The sequence below is a fragment of the Eptatretus burgeri genome, chromosome 7 (genome assembly GCF_056783735.1).
Source record: "Eptatretus burgeri isolate ZD-2024b chromosome 7, Ebu_testis_v1, whole genome shotgun sequence".
NCBI classification, from domain to species: Eukaryota; Metazoa; Chordata; class Myxini; order Myxiniformes; family Myxinidae; genus Eptatretus; species Eptatretus burgeri.
In genome coordinates, this window is record NC_140967.1 from 67,264,428 (window position 1) to 67,277,774 (window position 13,347).

General features: G+C 44.0%; 1 protein-coding gene across 3 annotated transcripts in view; it reads left to right on the top strand.

Annotated features, from left to right (window-relative positions):
- Nucleotides 1-13,347, top strand: part of SMARCAD1 (SNF2 related chromatin remodeling ATPase with DExD box 1) — an 82,848-nt gene that overhangs the window by 23,037 nt on the left and 46,464 nt on the right. For all 3 annotated transcript variants that reach the window (XM_085888876.1, XM_085888875.1, XM_085888874.1), the window contains 4 exons: nt 1,666-1,756; nt 2,158-2,257; nt 7,902-7,961; nt 8,301-8,376. In XM_085888876.1, coding sequence (XP_085745002.1) covers nt 1,666-1,756; nt 2,158-2,257; nt 7,902-7,961; nt 8,301-8,376 — 327 coding nt within the window. The remainder of the gene's footprint in view (nt 1-1,665; nt 1,757-2,157; nt 2,258-7,901; nt 7,962-8,300; nt 8,377-13,347) is intronic.

Here is a 13,347-nt window from a genome sequence, read left to right on the forward strand (position 1 = left end):
TTGACTTTTTACCCTCGCCAAAGGGGAGGGTATTGCATTTGGGTCCGTTTGTCTGTCTTTGTCGGCACAGAACTTTAGTGTTTTTGTCCGCAACTGCTTGTCAGATTGAGACGAAATTTCACCCTGGAGTGAATGTAGAATACTCATGTAGAATGTTTTGTTGATAATTATGATGCCATAGGCCACGTGGTGTGGTAGCCATGTTGGAAAAACTTTGGACCTCTGTATCTCTGAAACAGCACAAAGGAAAAAACTGAAACTTGGCACATACAGTAGCAAGTACTCCTCATGGGGAATGTGATTTATTTATTTTCATTTTTTAAATACATCATAAGTGCCTTTGTTATGACGTCAAAATTGAATTTGTAGAACACTACATTAGATCATTATGAAAATTTGAAGGTAATCTCGGGATAAAATGGTCCACAGAAAATTTTTTGATGATGTTATCGGTCATGTGATTCGGCAGCCAAATGGGGAAAAAAAAACCTTAAAAAAAACTCTGAAATAACTTTACAGATCGAGGTGAAACTTTACACGTATTGCTGCCCATCCATGCCCAAAGGTCACACATGACAGGTCACATGGTTTGGCAGCTATATTGGATTTACCCTATAATCTGTAAAAAAAAAAAAATCTTTTCCAGACTGTCTGGACAGATAGAGGGGAAACTTCACACAAATGTTCCCCAAGCCTTGGGGATACCAGAGTATTCATGAATAATGAGGTCGCACGATCTGGCTGCCATATTGGTTTGAGTGAAAATCTAGAAGAAAAAAACAATTATTTCTCGAATCACTTAATCAATTGACATGAAAGTTCACAATTATGATCTAGTATTGATGGAAATATATTATGGTTAAAATTTCAACCTGATCGGATGCATGGTGTGGCAGCCAGAATTATTTAATATTTTGAATCTGAGTTATTTTTTGGGGGGGTTTTGTTTTTGAATAAGACTCTCTTGGCTGTGCCTGGATGGGTTTGAAGGTGGAGGAGTAGCAGCTGAAACGTGAATCCTATCCAGGTTCCTCCTGATGACTCCAACTTTGCTTTTTGCTTCTTTGGGTTCCTTCTGATTACTTCAATGCAGTATTTGTACCTATTTGGTCTTCCATTTCTTTTGAATTGAATTTATTTTAATAATAATAAACCTCAGGGTCAGGTGTCCAATCAAAGCAGGACATCTTGGTAACTGGTCATCACTGCCAGCAGGTATAAAATGGCAGTTTTAGTTGTGTCTTATTAATCACGTAACACACCAGCACACAAACGCCACACAAAGCAACTCCTGGTGAGAGTCTGCGATCTCTGATTGCTCTTTTTCTTGTTCCTTTTGGTTTGTTGTAATATAATGTTGTCTTTGTGTTACATCTGGTCGTTGGTAATGATATTGCACAGCATGTTGTAAGGCTGGTGTTGGTTTAATGGTTAAGATGGCTGGCTTAAGATTTTAATGGCTTGAGTTTGATCCCCGTCCCTCCGTTAAATAACACCAAGTGGGTTGACTCAGCCTGTCATCCTTCCAATGTCTGCAAAATGAGTACCAGCTTACTGGAACTGGGTCACGACATCAGCGGCACAACCGCGCTCACAGCAACGATGCAGCCACAGGCTGCATACGAAATAATTACCACAATAACAGCATGTTTTTTTCCTTTGCAGGTTGCGGTTGAAGCCATACCAGTTGTTGGGATTGAACTGGCTTTCTTTACTTCATAAGCAAGACGTTAATGCCATTTTGGGTGATGAAATGGTGAGAGCAGGCAATGGGATGGTTTGGGGGTCATGATCCAGTGAGAAATGATGAAACTTACTTTTTTGAACTACATGAGTGTCATAAACAAATTGATGTGTGGTGATGGTGGTGTTTATATTGGTATCGAAATTGGCAGATGATGTGGGAAGCCTTTAACAGTTTTGCCTTTGACCCTTGATGTGATACATGAGAAAATATTCATTGCAACCTTGGGAATAATACATTTTGAGTAATGCAATTGAGCCTCTGTCTATTTTCCAGTCTGTAAAGAGCAGATGTCAAGTTGGGAAGAAAAGGATGAATACGAGATTTTCATTTTTATATTTTGAGAGAAATTTGATAGGATGGAATTTTGTTGTTGTACATTTGTAGTCGTGTTGTGGTGTTGTGTGTTGCAGGGTCTCGGTAAAACTGTGCAGGCCATCGCATTCCTGGCACACCTGATTGAGGAGGGGGAGGAAGGTCCTCATTTGGTTGTAGTAACCGCATCAACACTTGGTATAGTTCCCTAATAGTCAACTGAAATGCAAACATGACTTCTCACAACATGATGAACAGTATTCATTGCCATAAGAATTTTTAGATTACCGAGCCATTCTGCTTATTATTGTTGTTATTTGTTGCTGTTTGCATAACCCAAATAAAAGAAGAAGCCATTTGTTCACAGTGCCTAACGTGCATCCTTTTCTCATTTTGCTTCATTCTTAACATTAGTATTGCTGTCTTGAGCTTTGTGTTGATGTGCATGCACAGCTAAGATTAACATTCATTTTCATGTCGAAGATCGTGTTGCAGGGTAATGGAACGCTTGTGGAGGATTCTCACTCGTGCTGTTTAAGGTAGAGATGAGTGAGCGCAGTCACAGGAAATGTTGCTTTTATTATAGAAGTGACGGTACCCAGCAGACACCAAGTTAATGAAAAGATTGCTGGGGAGGGCTTATAGGTTACTTATAGGAGTTTGAACTCTGGATGTTAAGATCCCAAGCCGTATTATTAGAGGGGAAAAAAAAATGATTTCAACGAAGAAGTCTTGGTTTTGTTCTGCGAATTGATCATTTTAAATAGAAGAAAGCATCAGTAGTTTGGTCTGCCATATCTGCTAAAGCCAAGATTTTTCAAGCTTCACCTTTTTTTGTTTTGTTCTACTGCAAACCAAAGAAATACATGTGTGGATACCAAAAGATTTTATAATTTCAACAACTTTCTGGAAGAAATGGTTCATTGTTTGAAAAAAAAAAAAAAGTGTAAGGGTGCTAATATATTTTTAGCCATTCTGCATTCCTGGGGTTTGAATCCTCGCTCCCAACGGCAAGTGTCAAGTGAGCACTTCAGAAATCCCATCAATGATGGGCTGTGCCTGGAACAGTCAAGAGGTAATTAATTACCTCTGTTAACACGTCCAGAAATGTTTCCCATGCTCCCCTACATCCAATTAACCCTAATGGTGAGAGAGAATGCGTGTGCACGAACCAACCTCGACACAGGAATTTTGATGATGTATTTATAAATATATTAATAATTTTAGAGTTCAGAGAACACCTTACCCCACAGTCTTGAGAAGAAAAAATAGCTTATCTCACGCAGTCTGCACAAACAAAATTGGGACGAATTCAGAGCCAAAGTACTGCGAAACTGCAGGTTCGTTTTCCGATTTGTGTTCAAAATATAACAATCAATTGAAATAAAGTTGTTTCTTGATCAGAATCTGACATCTGTAGACACGCAGATGCTTTTTGCTTAGTACATGTGGGTAAGTATGAAATGCTAGCCACAACAATCGATAAATTCAGATTTTTATTTACCATACTGAGTTGCTAATGTCGGTGCTGCCGAAGCGGTTTCTCAGCAAGGGTTTTCCTGGGTGGTTAATTGCCATTGCCTTTCCAGCAGTAGTTAGGGCAGGAATGTGGAGTTTGTTCAGGGTGCCGGTGATAGCTCGCCTACTTTTCATGAAGGACACTGTGCTTCATGAAAGACACTGTGGGTGTTTGGATATGGACACCCAGCAGGATTAAAAACAAAACCTGTCAAAGGGCGGAGGAGCTCCTTGTGAGCCAACGGCAATCCATATCTAGTGCCCAACTGTGTCTGCGGACGTCCTCCTGCAGTTGGGTCACTTCTTATTAGGAGGTTGGTGGCAGGATTTGCACTCCGGCCACCGTAAAACCCTTCATTCCGCAAAACGCAAAAACGCAAAAAAATCTGAAAACCCACTCCGTGGGAGTACCTCCTGTGCAGCTTCCCTTCGCAGGGCAGCTCACTGGATGACGGGATTGGGGAAAAGCCTTCGGGACCCCCAATCTTTGATGATAGGAGGGAAACCACGGGGTAACATCCCTGGGTCAGATTGCGGGAGAGTGTCGGAGTGGTGCTGAGGTGTCGTCCACCAGACGGCGGTCTCCTTGGGTTAACCTGAGGCGGTCCCTTCGGGTGGGTGCCTGGAATGTCCTATCCCTAAGAGAGGATGATCACCTGTCTCTGTTATCATCTGAGCTCAAGCGTTTGGACATCGGTATTGCAGCTCTCTCTGAGGTTCGGAGACCGGATTGCGGTGAGATAATGGTGGGTGGTTACACCTACTATTGGTCTGGTCGCTCTGATGGTTACCATACCCAAGGAGTTGCTGTAGCTGTGTCCAATAAGCTGACCCCAATGATAATTGAGGTAACACCGGTCAACGAGCGTATTATGAGATTAAGGATTCGTCACTCCTTAGGTGTCATTTCCCTCGTCTCTGTTTATGCTCCGACTGAGGCGAGTGATCTCACCGTGAAGGATGCATTCTACGCCACACTCGAGTCTGTGGTTGATCAGTGCCCCAGACGAGATACGCTTCTAGTCTTGGGGGATTTCAATGCATCGACTGGAACTGATAGGGATGGTTATGAGGTGTGTGTTGGTCCCCATGGGTCAGGAACTATGAACCAGAATAGCACTAAGTTCCTTGACTTTGCAAGAAGTCATGGACTTAGGGTGGCTGGTTCATGGTTTCAGCGCCCACAAGCTCATCGCTGGACTGGGTATTCCAACGCTGGCGGTGTGGCAAAGGAGATTGACCATGTCCTCATTGACGGTCGTTGGAGGATGAACCAGAACTGCAGGGTCTACCGGAGTGTTCAGTTCCTCAATACTGACCACAGGCTTGTTGTAGCAACTCTAAAGCTGCACCTTAAATCCTGGAGAATGGTACCATCCCAGCCTAGGCTGGATGTTGCCAAGCTCAGGGATGAGAGAGTAGCTGAGGAGTTTGCGAACAGGCTGAGTGGACACTTGGGGGGGTCTGGGTGCTTTGGGGGGTCCTGAAGAGTTGTGGAGCGCCTTCAAGACCACAGTCCTTGATGTTTCCGGTGGATGTCTTGGAGCTCACCGCAGGGCAAAGAAGAATTTTGTCTCTCAAGGGACACTGGATACCATTGACCAGAGTCGCAGGGCCAGGCTGAATGGAAGAGCTGAGCTGTTCAGGGAGCTGAGGCGTAAAACTGTACGTGCACTGAGGGTGGACAAGGAGGCCTATGTGCGAGGAATCTGTGAGGGGCTAGAGCATCACCTGTGGACAGGTGATTCTCGTCCCGCTTACAGGGGAATTCGCGCATTACGTTCATCCAAGCCCATCCCTTGCAGTTCGAGCAGAGAGTGGTAGGCTCTTGACAGAGGAGTCTGAAGTGAAGGCCCGCTGGGCCGGTTACTTTGAGCGGTTGTACCAGGCTGATCCCCCAGCTGTCGAGTTGGACGTCAAGGGTGTTACAATCCCTGTTGCTGACCCTCAAATCAACTGTGGTCCACCTTCGCTTGTGGAAACACGGGCTGCGGTGAACCAGTTGAAACGGGGCAAAGCTCCAGGGATCTGTGGCATCCATGCTAAACTTCTCAAGGCTGGTGGAAATGCTGCACTTGTGTCGTTGCATGCAGTTTTGTGCTCTGCCTGGAACACAGGCATCATCCCAACTGACTGGAAGAGGGGCCTTGTTGTCCCTCTCTGGAAAGGGAAGGGTGATCGCCAAGACTGCAACAACTATCGAGGGGTGACACTGCTCTCAGTGCCGGGCAAGGTCTTTGCTCGGATAATTCTTGATAGGGTTCGCCACCATCTGCTTGAGCACCAACGTCCAGAGCAGTCAGGCTTTACACCAAAGAGGTCAACGATTGACCGTATCCTTGCACTTCGTGTCCTCACCGAACGCAGACGAGAGTTTCGGCAGGGGCTGCTTGCAGCCTATGTTGGTCTCTGTAAAGCGTTCGATTCAGTGAATCGGGATGTCCTCTGGAGGATTCTTGGTCTTCGTGGGGTGCCACCAAAACTGATCGATCTGATGTCTGAACTCTACTCTGGTACTGAGAGTGCTGTGAAGTGTGGTGGTACCATCTCTGACTTATTTCCAGTTGTTACTGGAGTTCGTCAGGGATGTGTACTTGCCCCCACACTTTTCAGCACTTGTATGGATTGGATTTTAGGGAGGATGTCGGAGAGATCAAGTTGCGGTGCATCATTTGGGAATGTCAAGATCTCGGACCTTGATTTTGCAGATGATGCAGTCATCTTTGCGGAGACTTTAGACATCCTCTTGGGGGCCCTCGAGGTGCTGAATGAGGAGTCGGAGCCGTTGGGATTACGGGTTTCTTGGGTCAAAACTAAGATCCAGGCTTTCGGTGACATCTTGGATGCTGCTGTCCTGTCTGTGTCTGTTTGTGGTGAGGATGTTGAGGTCGTGGAGAGATTCACTTACCTTGGCAGTGATATTCATGTTGGCTGTGATATTCTGCTGGCTGCGAGTCAGAGGTCAATAGACATCTGGGTTGGGCCTGGGGAATCATGGATTCACTGGATCATGGGGTCTGGCGCTGCCGGTACCTGTGCGGGAGGACGAAAGTCCGAGTCTTCAGGTCCTTGGTACTTCCAGTCTTGCTCTATGGATGCGAGACTTGGACTCTGACCAAGGATCTGAGACGGAGACTTAATTCCTTTGGTACCAGGTCTCTTCGGAGAATCCTTGGCTATTGCTGGTCGCATTTTGTGTCCAACGAGCGGTTGTTGAGAGAGACTCTGATGAGATTTGTTACCTGTATAGTCCGTGAGCGTCAGTTGCGGCTGTATGGACATGTGGCTCGTTTTCCTGACGCCAATCCTGCTCACCAGATTCTCTCAGCGGGGGAGTCTCGTGAGTGGAGGAGGCCAGTGGGCCGACCACGTGCCTCGTGGTTGCAGCAGGTTGACCACCATCTCAAGGAGATGAGGATGGGCCTGGCATCTGCCTGGGGGATGGCCAGACGGAGGCCCCTGGAGTACCGGCGGAAAGTGGACGCGGCGACGCGCTGTTCTGGCACATGCTCCCATACCTGACCTGACCTGGAAATTGATCGAGCATGATATTAAAAAAACACTTGTGATTTGTATAGCTACCTTGGTAATAAAAATAAACGTAAAAGATATTTTAAATATTATATTATTAGAATTTTATGAAAATGAAAGGGAATGTTCTGGTGTCCTTCCTTTTATGGTTTTGTGACCGTGACACTAGTAGATAGATGACAACAGAAGCTGCAGGTCTGCGAGAACAACTGTGTCTGAAAGATTGCGGGAGTGAAGAGGGATGGATAGGATGGATGAACTGAGTGAGGAGATCGGTGTGTGGATGAGCTAAACTGAGAGATTGGTAAAAATCCAGCTGAAGTGGTTTGGGCACTTGGTCTGGATGGGGGAAGAGAGAATGGCAAATAGAGTAGATAGGTTGAGGGAACAAGGTAGGAGACGAAGAGGTGGACCGTGGTTGAGATGGGAAGATTGTGTGAGGAGGGATAAGGTCAGGGTGGTTGGAGAGAGTTGACAGAGGGAAGTGGAGGAGTATCTTGGTCAAAGCAGGGCAGAAGATTGGTGCCATTGGACGTCACCCCTTATCAAGGGGAGAGAAGAAGATATTTACCTTGGTTTGATTTGTATCGGGAAGTGTTCTGAATTTCATTTATGTTTATGTATGTTAAATGGATTTCATTTAATGTGGCTTGCAAGGTCAAGATCAGAATCTCAAAAGTTTCACCTGCCCCACCCCCCCCCCCTTTTGTTTTTTTTTTCATTTTATTTTTAAAGCCGACTTTCACCTTGCCTTTCTCAAACTACTTTCAATTTTACCCACCCTACCTTGCAGCCAACTGGCAGCGGGAATTTGATTCTTGGAGCACAGACTTGGAAGTACTTGTTTACTATGGTAAGTCAAATTCATGGATTCCTGTGAACATTTTGTGTGACTTGATGCTTTCATCTTCTCAGACATCAAGGTAAACAAACATTGCTCTTGTTCATCGGACAACAAATGTAACTTTTCTGGTTCTAAAAGAGTTTTCTTTTGTTGTCATAGTTATTTTCAGTGTTTTTCAATTCTTGTATTGCCTCGTGCTTTGGAATCTTTGTTTCGTTTGCACAAAATAAACGTTCTTTGTAACTGATGATGTGACTGTTTTACAAATTCCCTTTTGTAACAAACTTTTAATTTTGTTCTGAAGGTTTGAGAGCATTTTTTGTACAGGTTGATTTTTTTTTCCAACAGGGAACCAGCCCGAGCGGCGAATGCTGCGTTGTGAAATTCTTGACAAAATTGAAAGACCTAACGTCATCCTCACCACGTATGTCTTTTCACCTTTTATCCCTTTCTCCACTAATGCCTTGGATATTTGGTGGCTTTGTTGTGGTTGTTGTCATTGTGGTTGCCAAAACTCTGCAATAATTTGGAAGTTTTTGCAAAGTAGCTATTGCCAGGGTTGAGAAGAAAATGAAAGAAGAGGCACTTGTATGACTCCTTACAAGGAAATTTGATGTAGGAGGCCATTCAGCCCATCATCGTGCCCATTCAGCCATAACAGCTACACCAACACCAGATTGAATAAATCTGTCAAGCTAACAACGATTTCATTTTAGGGAGGGGGGTTAGGAAAGAGTGTGGATGAGAACAATGTGGCAGGATCGGGTACATCAGAATTTTTATTTATTTATTTATTTTAAATGTTGGGGGAGGGGTGGTGAGAGGCTTGTGAGCACTGTTTTTTTTTCCGTCAAAAATATACAACACCAACCACACGCTATCCCTTGATGAAACCTTCTCACAGTTATCACTTGGCAACATCCATCCATTGGGACCATACTCTGCACAGAGCATCGGTGCTGCCAAAGCAGTCTCCTGGGCTATTGGCCACAATCCTTGATGGGTCACCACTCCGACACAGGATGCTCAAATGGCTCAATCATCCCAGCTAGCTGGGACTCATTTTGCTGACCTCGGAAGGATGACAGGCTGAGTGAACCCCACCTGGTAATAATTCAATGGCAGAGCAGGATTTAGACTCAGGACCTTAGCATCCCAAGCCTGCCCCCCTGACCATTAAGCCAACATCAGGCATACACTCGGCACTGATGTACATAATCGCCCATCCATACTTAAGTTATTTACCATATCCTGCCAATATCCTTGTACCCATCTATCTCTAATGCTTGTAGCTACCTATCTAATTCCAATTTAAATGTATCTACTCTTTATGATGAGAGTACCTTTCCAGGGTGGTCATTCCATGCATTAACTACTCTAAGAATTTGATTTGGAGAATTTGCATTCAGTGAGGCTTGATCATTGTGGCACCCTAGCTGAATGCAGCTATCTGCACATGGACCAGCTTTACCAATCCAAGGGAATTCTCAATCATGTATATTCCAGGGTGTTTCTTCCGGTCTTAACAATGTAGTGCAGTGATCGTCATGATTGTTTTTTGGGGGGGGGGCACTTTTTCTGATAAGACATCAGTGTGAGTGCTGCCACTGCCTGCAGGACTCCATAATAGATGCTATTAGGCCCTGCCTCCACATGCTCTTCTTTGTTTTGGTTAACTGGGCTGCAAGTGTAATTGTTTGTATAACTGCAACCATATACTGATGAAGTTATGTTACTTTTATGCTTCACGTTGTAACACTCATTTGAAACCATTGGGTCAGTTTGATAGCATTTCTGGTGGATTATGTTTGGGTGTTTTCGCATTTGTGTATTTTATCGGTCGCACATCAGGAGCCGCACTTAAGGCCACCAGGGGCCGCCAGTGGCTTGCGGGCCGTGCAATGAAGAACAGGTATGTAGTGGATGCTGATCTACAGCATGACTTGTTTATTATTTCAACATTAAGCTGTTTGCCAAATTATTTGAACACCTTTTAAAAACGTGCATATGTCGTGGCATGTCATTCCGATGCAGTTTTCAAAAACATTCACTGTGTGCCTGTTTTGATCGACAGCGCATGAATATTTGCAGTTTGCAAAGTGTCCTTGTTATAGGCTACCTACCATGTGGCTTCTGTGCTTAGATTGCTATGCTCCATAGATGGACAATGCCTTGCACTCCGCAATCACTGCCTCACCACCCAACGTTCTTGTTTCTCTTTTGCTACTCTATGGAGTGACATGTCGAGTGCCTTTGCTATACGAAGCATGTCCGATTGCAGTAAATATTTCATTCATTGCTATGAAGGGTGATCTCTATTAATAGCTTGGTGGTCTGTCTCCGACCACCTCCTTTCTGGTCTCGCACCCTCTGCTTTTTCCGTACTTTTCCCCGTTCCCCCAGGTTTCTGCAGTGCTCACACGGTCCCACCATCAGCCCCCTTTTGGTGAAACTACCTAAATCCAGGACCACTACTCCCCTCCACTCATTTTTTTTATTATTCCCCTCCCCCCACCTGTGGAATCGACTTTCACATCCTCTACAATCTCATTCTTCCCTCCAGGTCTTCTAAACAGCTGATCATCCCCAATCCTAAACCATGATCTTTTCTACCCTCGGTAACCCCACCCAAGTCCACCTAATTTTCCAGTTTTTCCTCCTTGGAGTTGCCTTCTGTATCCATTTTGTCCACCCCTTGTATGCATGTTTTGTGTCCTGTTTTTGTCTGTTAACTCCTGATCTATTCACTATACTACTTGCTCTTCCATGAGCTATAGCCTCGACTATGTATGCAAAAAAAGAAAAAAACCAACAATGGAGGGGGGGGTTGTTTTTATTTTATTTTTAAAGTGGAACTATTTTTACGTTATTTCTCTGAAATATGCTCGTTGAGTGGGTTCTGGTATACGTATGTCTGTTAAAATTTGACTAAAATATCTGCTCCTCACAAACTACCTGACCGATTATGGACCATATTTGGTACGATACATCAGGACAGCAAGGTCTCATGGGGTTGTGCTCCCTAACCAGATGTGCCCCCCTGGAAAGGGAATTTCATTCAAAAATCTCTGAAACCACCAGAAAGATCCAGACCAAGCTCGCCACGAGGCATCGGAACCATGCCCTACCTAATCTTAAGTTGTGCTCCTCATGGCCATATCTCCCCAGAAAGGGGGCTCACAGGCCCCCTCCCCAAATTCCTCATTTTCACTGAAACATCATCTCCACAACTGCCTGAGCAATATGGACCAAATTTGGTACAATGCATCAGGACAGTTAAGTCTCATGGGGTTGTGCTTCCCATCCAGATGTGCCCATTGAAAGGGGTTATAAGGCAGTGGGGTGGGGGGCGGAGGGGGGGGGGTTGCCCCATATATTGGTATTTCATTTAAAAAATCTTCTTAGAAACCAACAACCAGATCTGCATTATCTGTGCCGTCTCCAGTCACTGCACCTTTTGGGGAAGTAACTGTCAGTTCCCCACGGAGCTATTCATCTTGCACAATTTGTTCGCATTCTCTCCTCTTTTTTGACCATCTTCGTCTCTGCACATTTTTATATACAGAGACCATTTGTGTGATTAAATGTGGAGAGGGAGAAGAAGATATGCTTTACATCTTTAAAAAATGATGTCTGTGATGTAGAAACGTGTATATATATATATATATATATATATATATATATATATATATATATATATATATATATATATATATATATATATATATATATATATATATATATATATATATATATATATATATATATATATATATATATATATATATATATATATATATATATATACACATACAGCTCTGGAAAAAATTAAGAGACCACTCCAAAAAAAATTTAGTATGGCAGCCATTCCATTCCAGTGTCTGTTGAGTTCCAACACAGGCACACCTCATTCTATTTAGTGAGGTACTGATTCGGTGATCACCTGAACCGAATCTTATTTAACAAGGAAAAGTATAAAAACCACTGCTGTGGTCATCACTATCCTCTTGCAATAGGGCCAGCTGGATGGCAAAAACAGTGCTAGTAGTACCTCAAAAGTAATTAGAATAAAAAAAATAACTATTGACCATGCCAAAAGAGTTGAAAAGAAAAGTTTTGAGTGAGGAAAAGAAGGGTTCAATTATGGCTTTACTGGCAGAGGGATACAGTGAGCATCATGTTGCTTCCATCCATACAATTTCAAAGACGGCGGTTCATAAGAACAAGGTCAAGCAGCAGACATTGGGGACAAAAAAGCTACAGACTGGCAGAGGGCGAAAACGACTTTCCACTGACCGGGATGACCGCCAACTCATTCGAATGTCACTCAACAACCGTGGGATGACATCAAGTGACCTACAAAAAGAATGGCAAACGGCAGCTGGGGTGAAGTGCACGGCGAGGACAGTTCGAAACAGGCTCCTAGGGGCAGGGCTGAAGTCGTGCAAAGCTAGAAAAAAAACCCTTCATCAATGAGAAGCAAAGAAGAGCCAGGCTGAGGTTTGCAAAAGACCATAAGGATTGGACCGGAGAGGACTGGAGTAAGGTCATCTTCTCTGATGAGTCCAATTTTCAGCTTTGCCCAACACCTGGTCGTCTAATGGTTAGACGGAGACCTGGAAAGGCCTACAAGCCACAGTGTCTCGCACCCACTGTGAAATTTTGTGGAGGATCGGTGATGATCTGGGGGTACTTCGGCAAGGCTGGAATCGGGCAGATTTGTCTTTGTGAAGGACTCATGAATCAAGCCACGTACAAGGTTGTCCTAGAAGAACACTTGTTTCCTTCTGCTCTGACAATGTTCCCCAACTCTGAGGACTGGTTTTTCCAGCAGGACAATGCTCCATGCCACACAACCAGGTCAATCAAGGTGTGGATGGAGGACCATCAGATCAAGACCCTGTCATAGCCAGCCCAATCTCCAGACCTGAACCCCATTGAAAACCTCTGGAATGTGATCAAGAGGAAGATGGATGGTCACAAGCCATCAAACAAAGCCGAGTTGCTTGAAGTTTTGTGCCAGGAGTGGCATAAAGTCACCCGACAGCAATGTGAAAGACTGGTGGAGAGCATGCCAAGACGTATGAAAGCTGTGATTGAAAATCAGGGTTATTCCACAAAATATTGATTTCTGAACTCTTCCTAAGTTAAAACATTAGGATTGTGTTGTTTAAAAATGAATATGAACTTGTTTTGTTTGTATTATTTGAGGTCTGAAAACACTGAATCTTTGTTGTTATTTTGGCCAGTTGTCATTTTCTGCAAATAAATGCTCTAAATGACAATATTTTTATTCGGAATTTGGGAGAAATGTTGTCAGTCGTTTATAGAATAAAACAAAAATGTTCATTTTACTCTAACACATTCCTATAAATAGTAAAACTGGGGGGGGGGG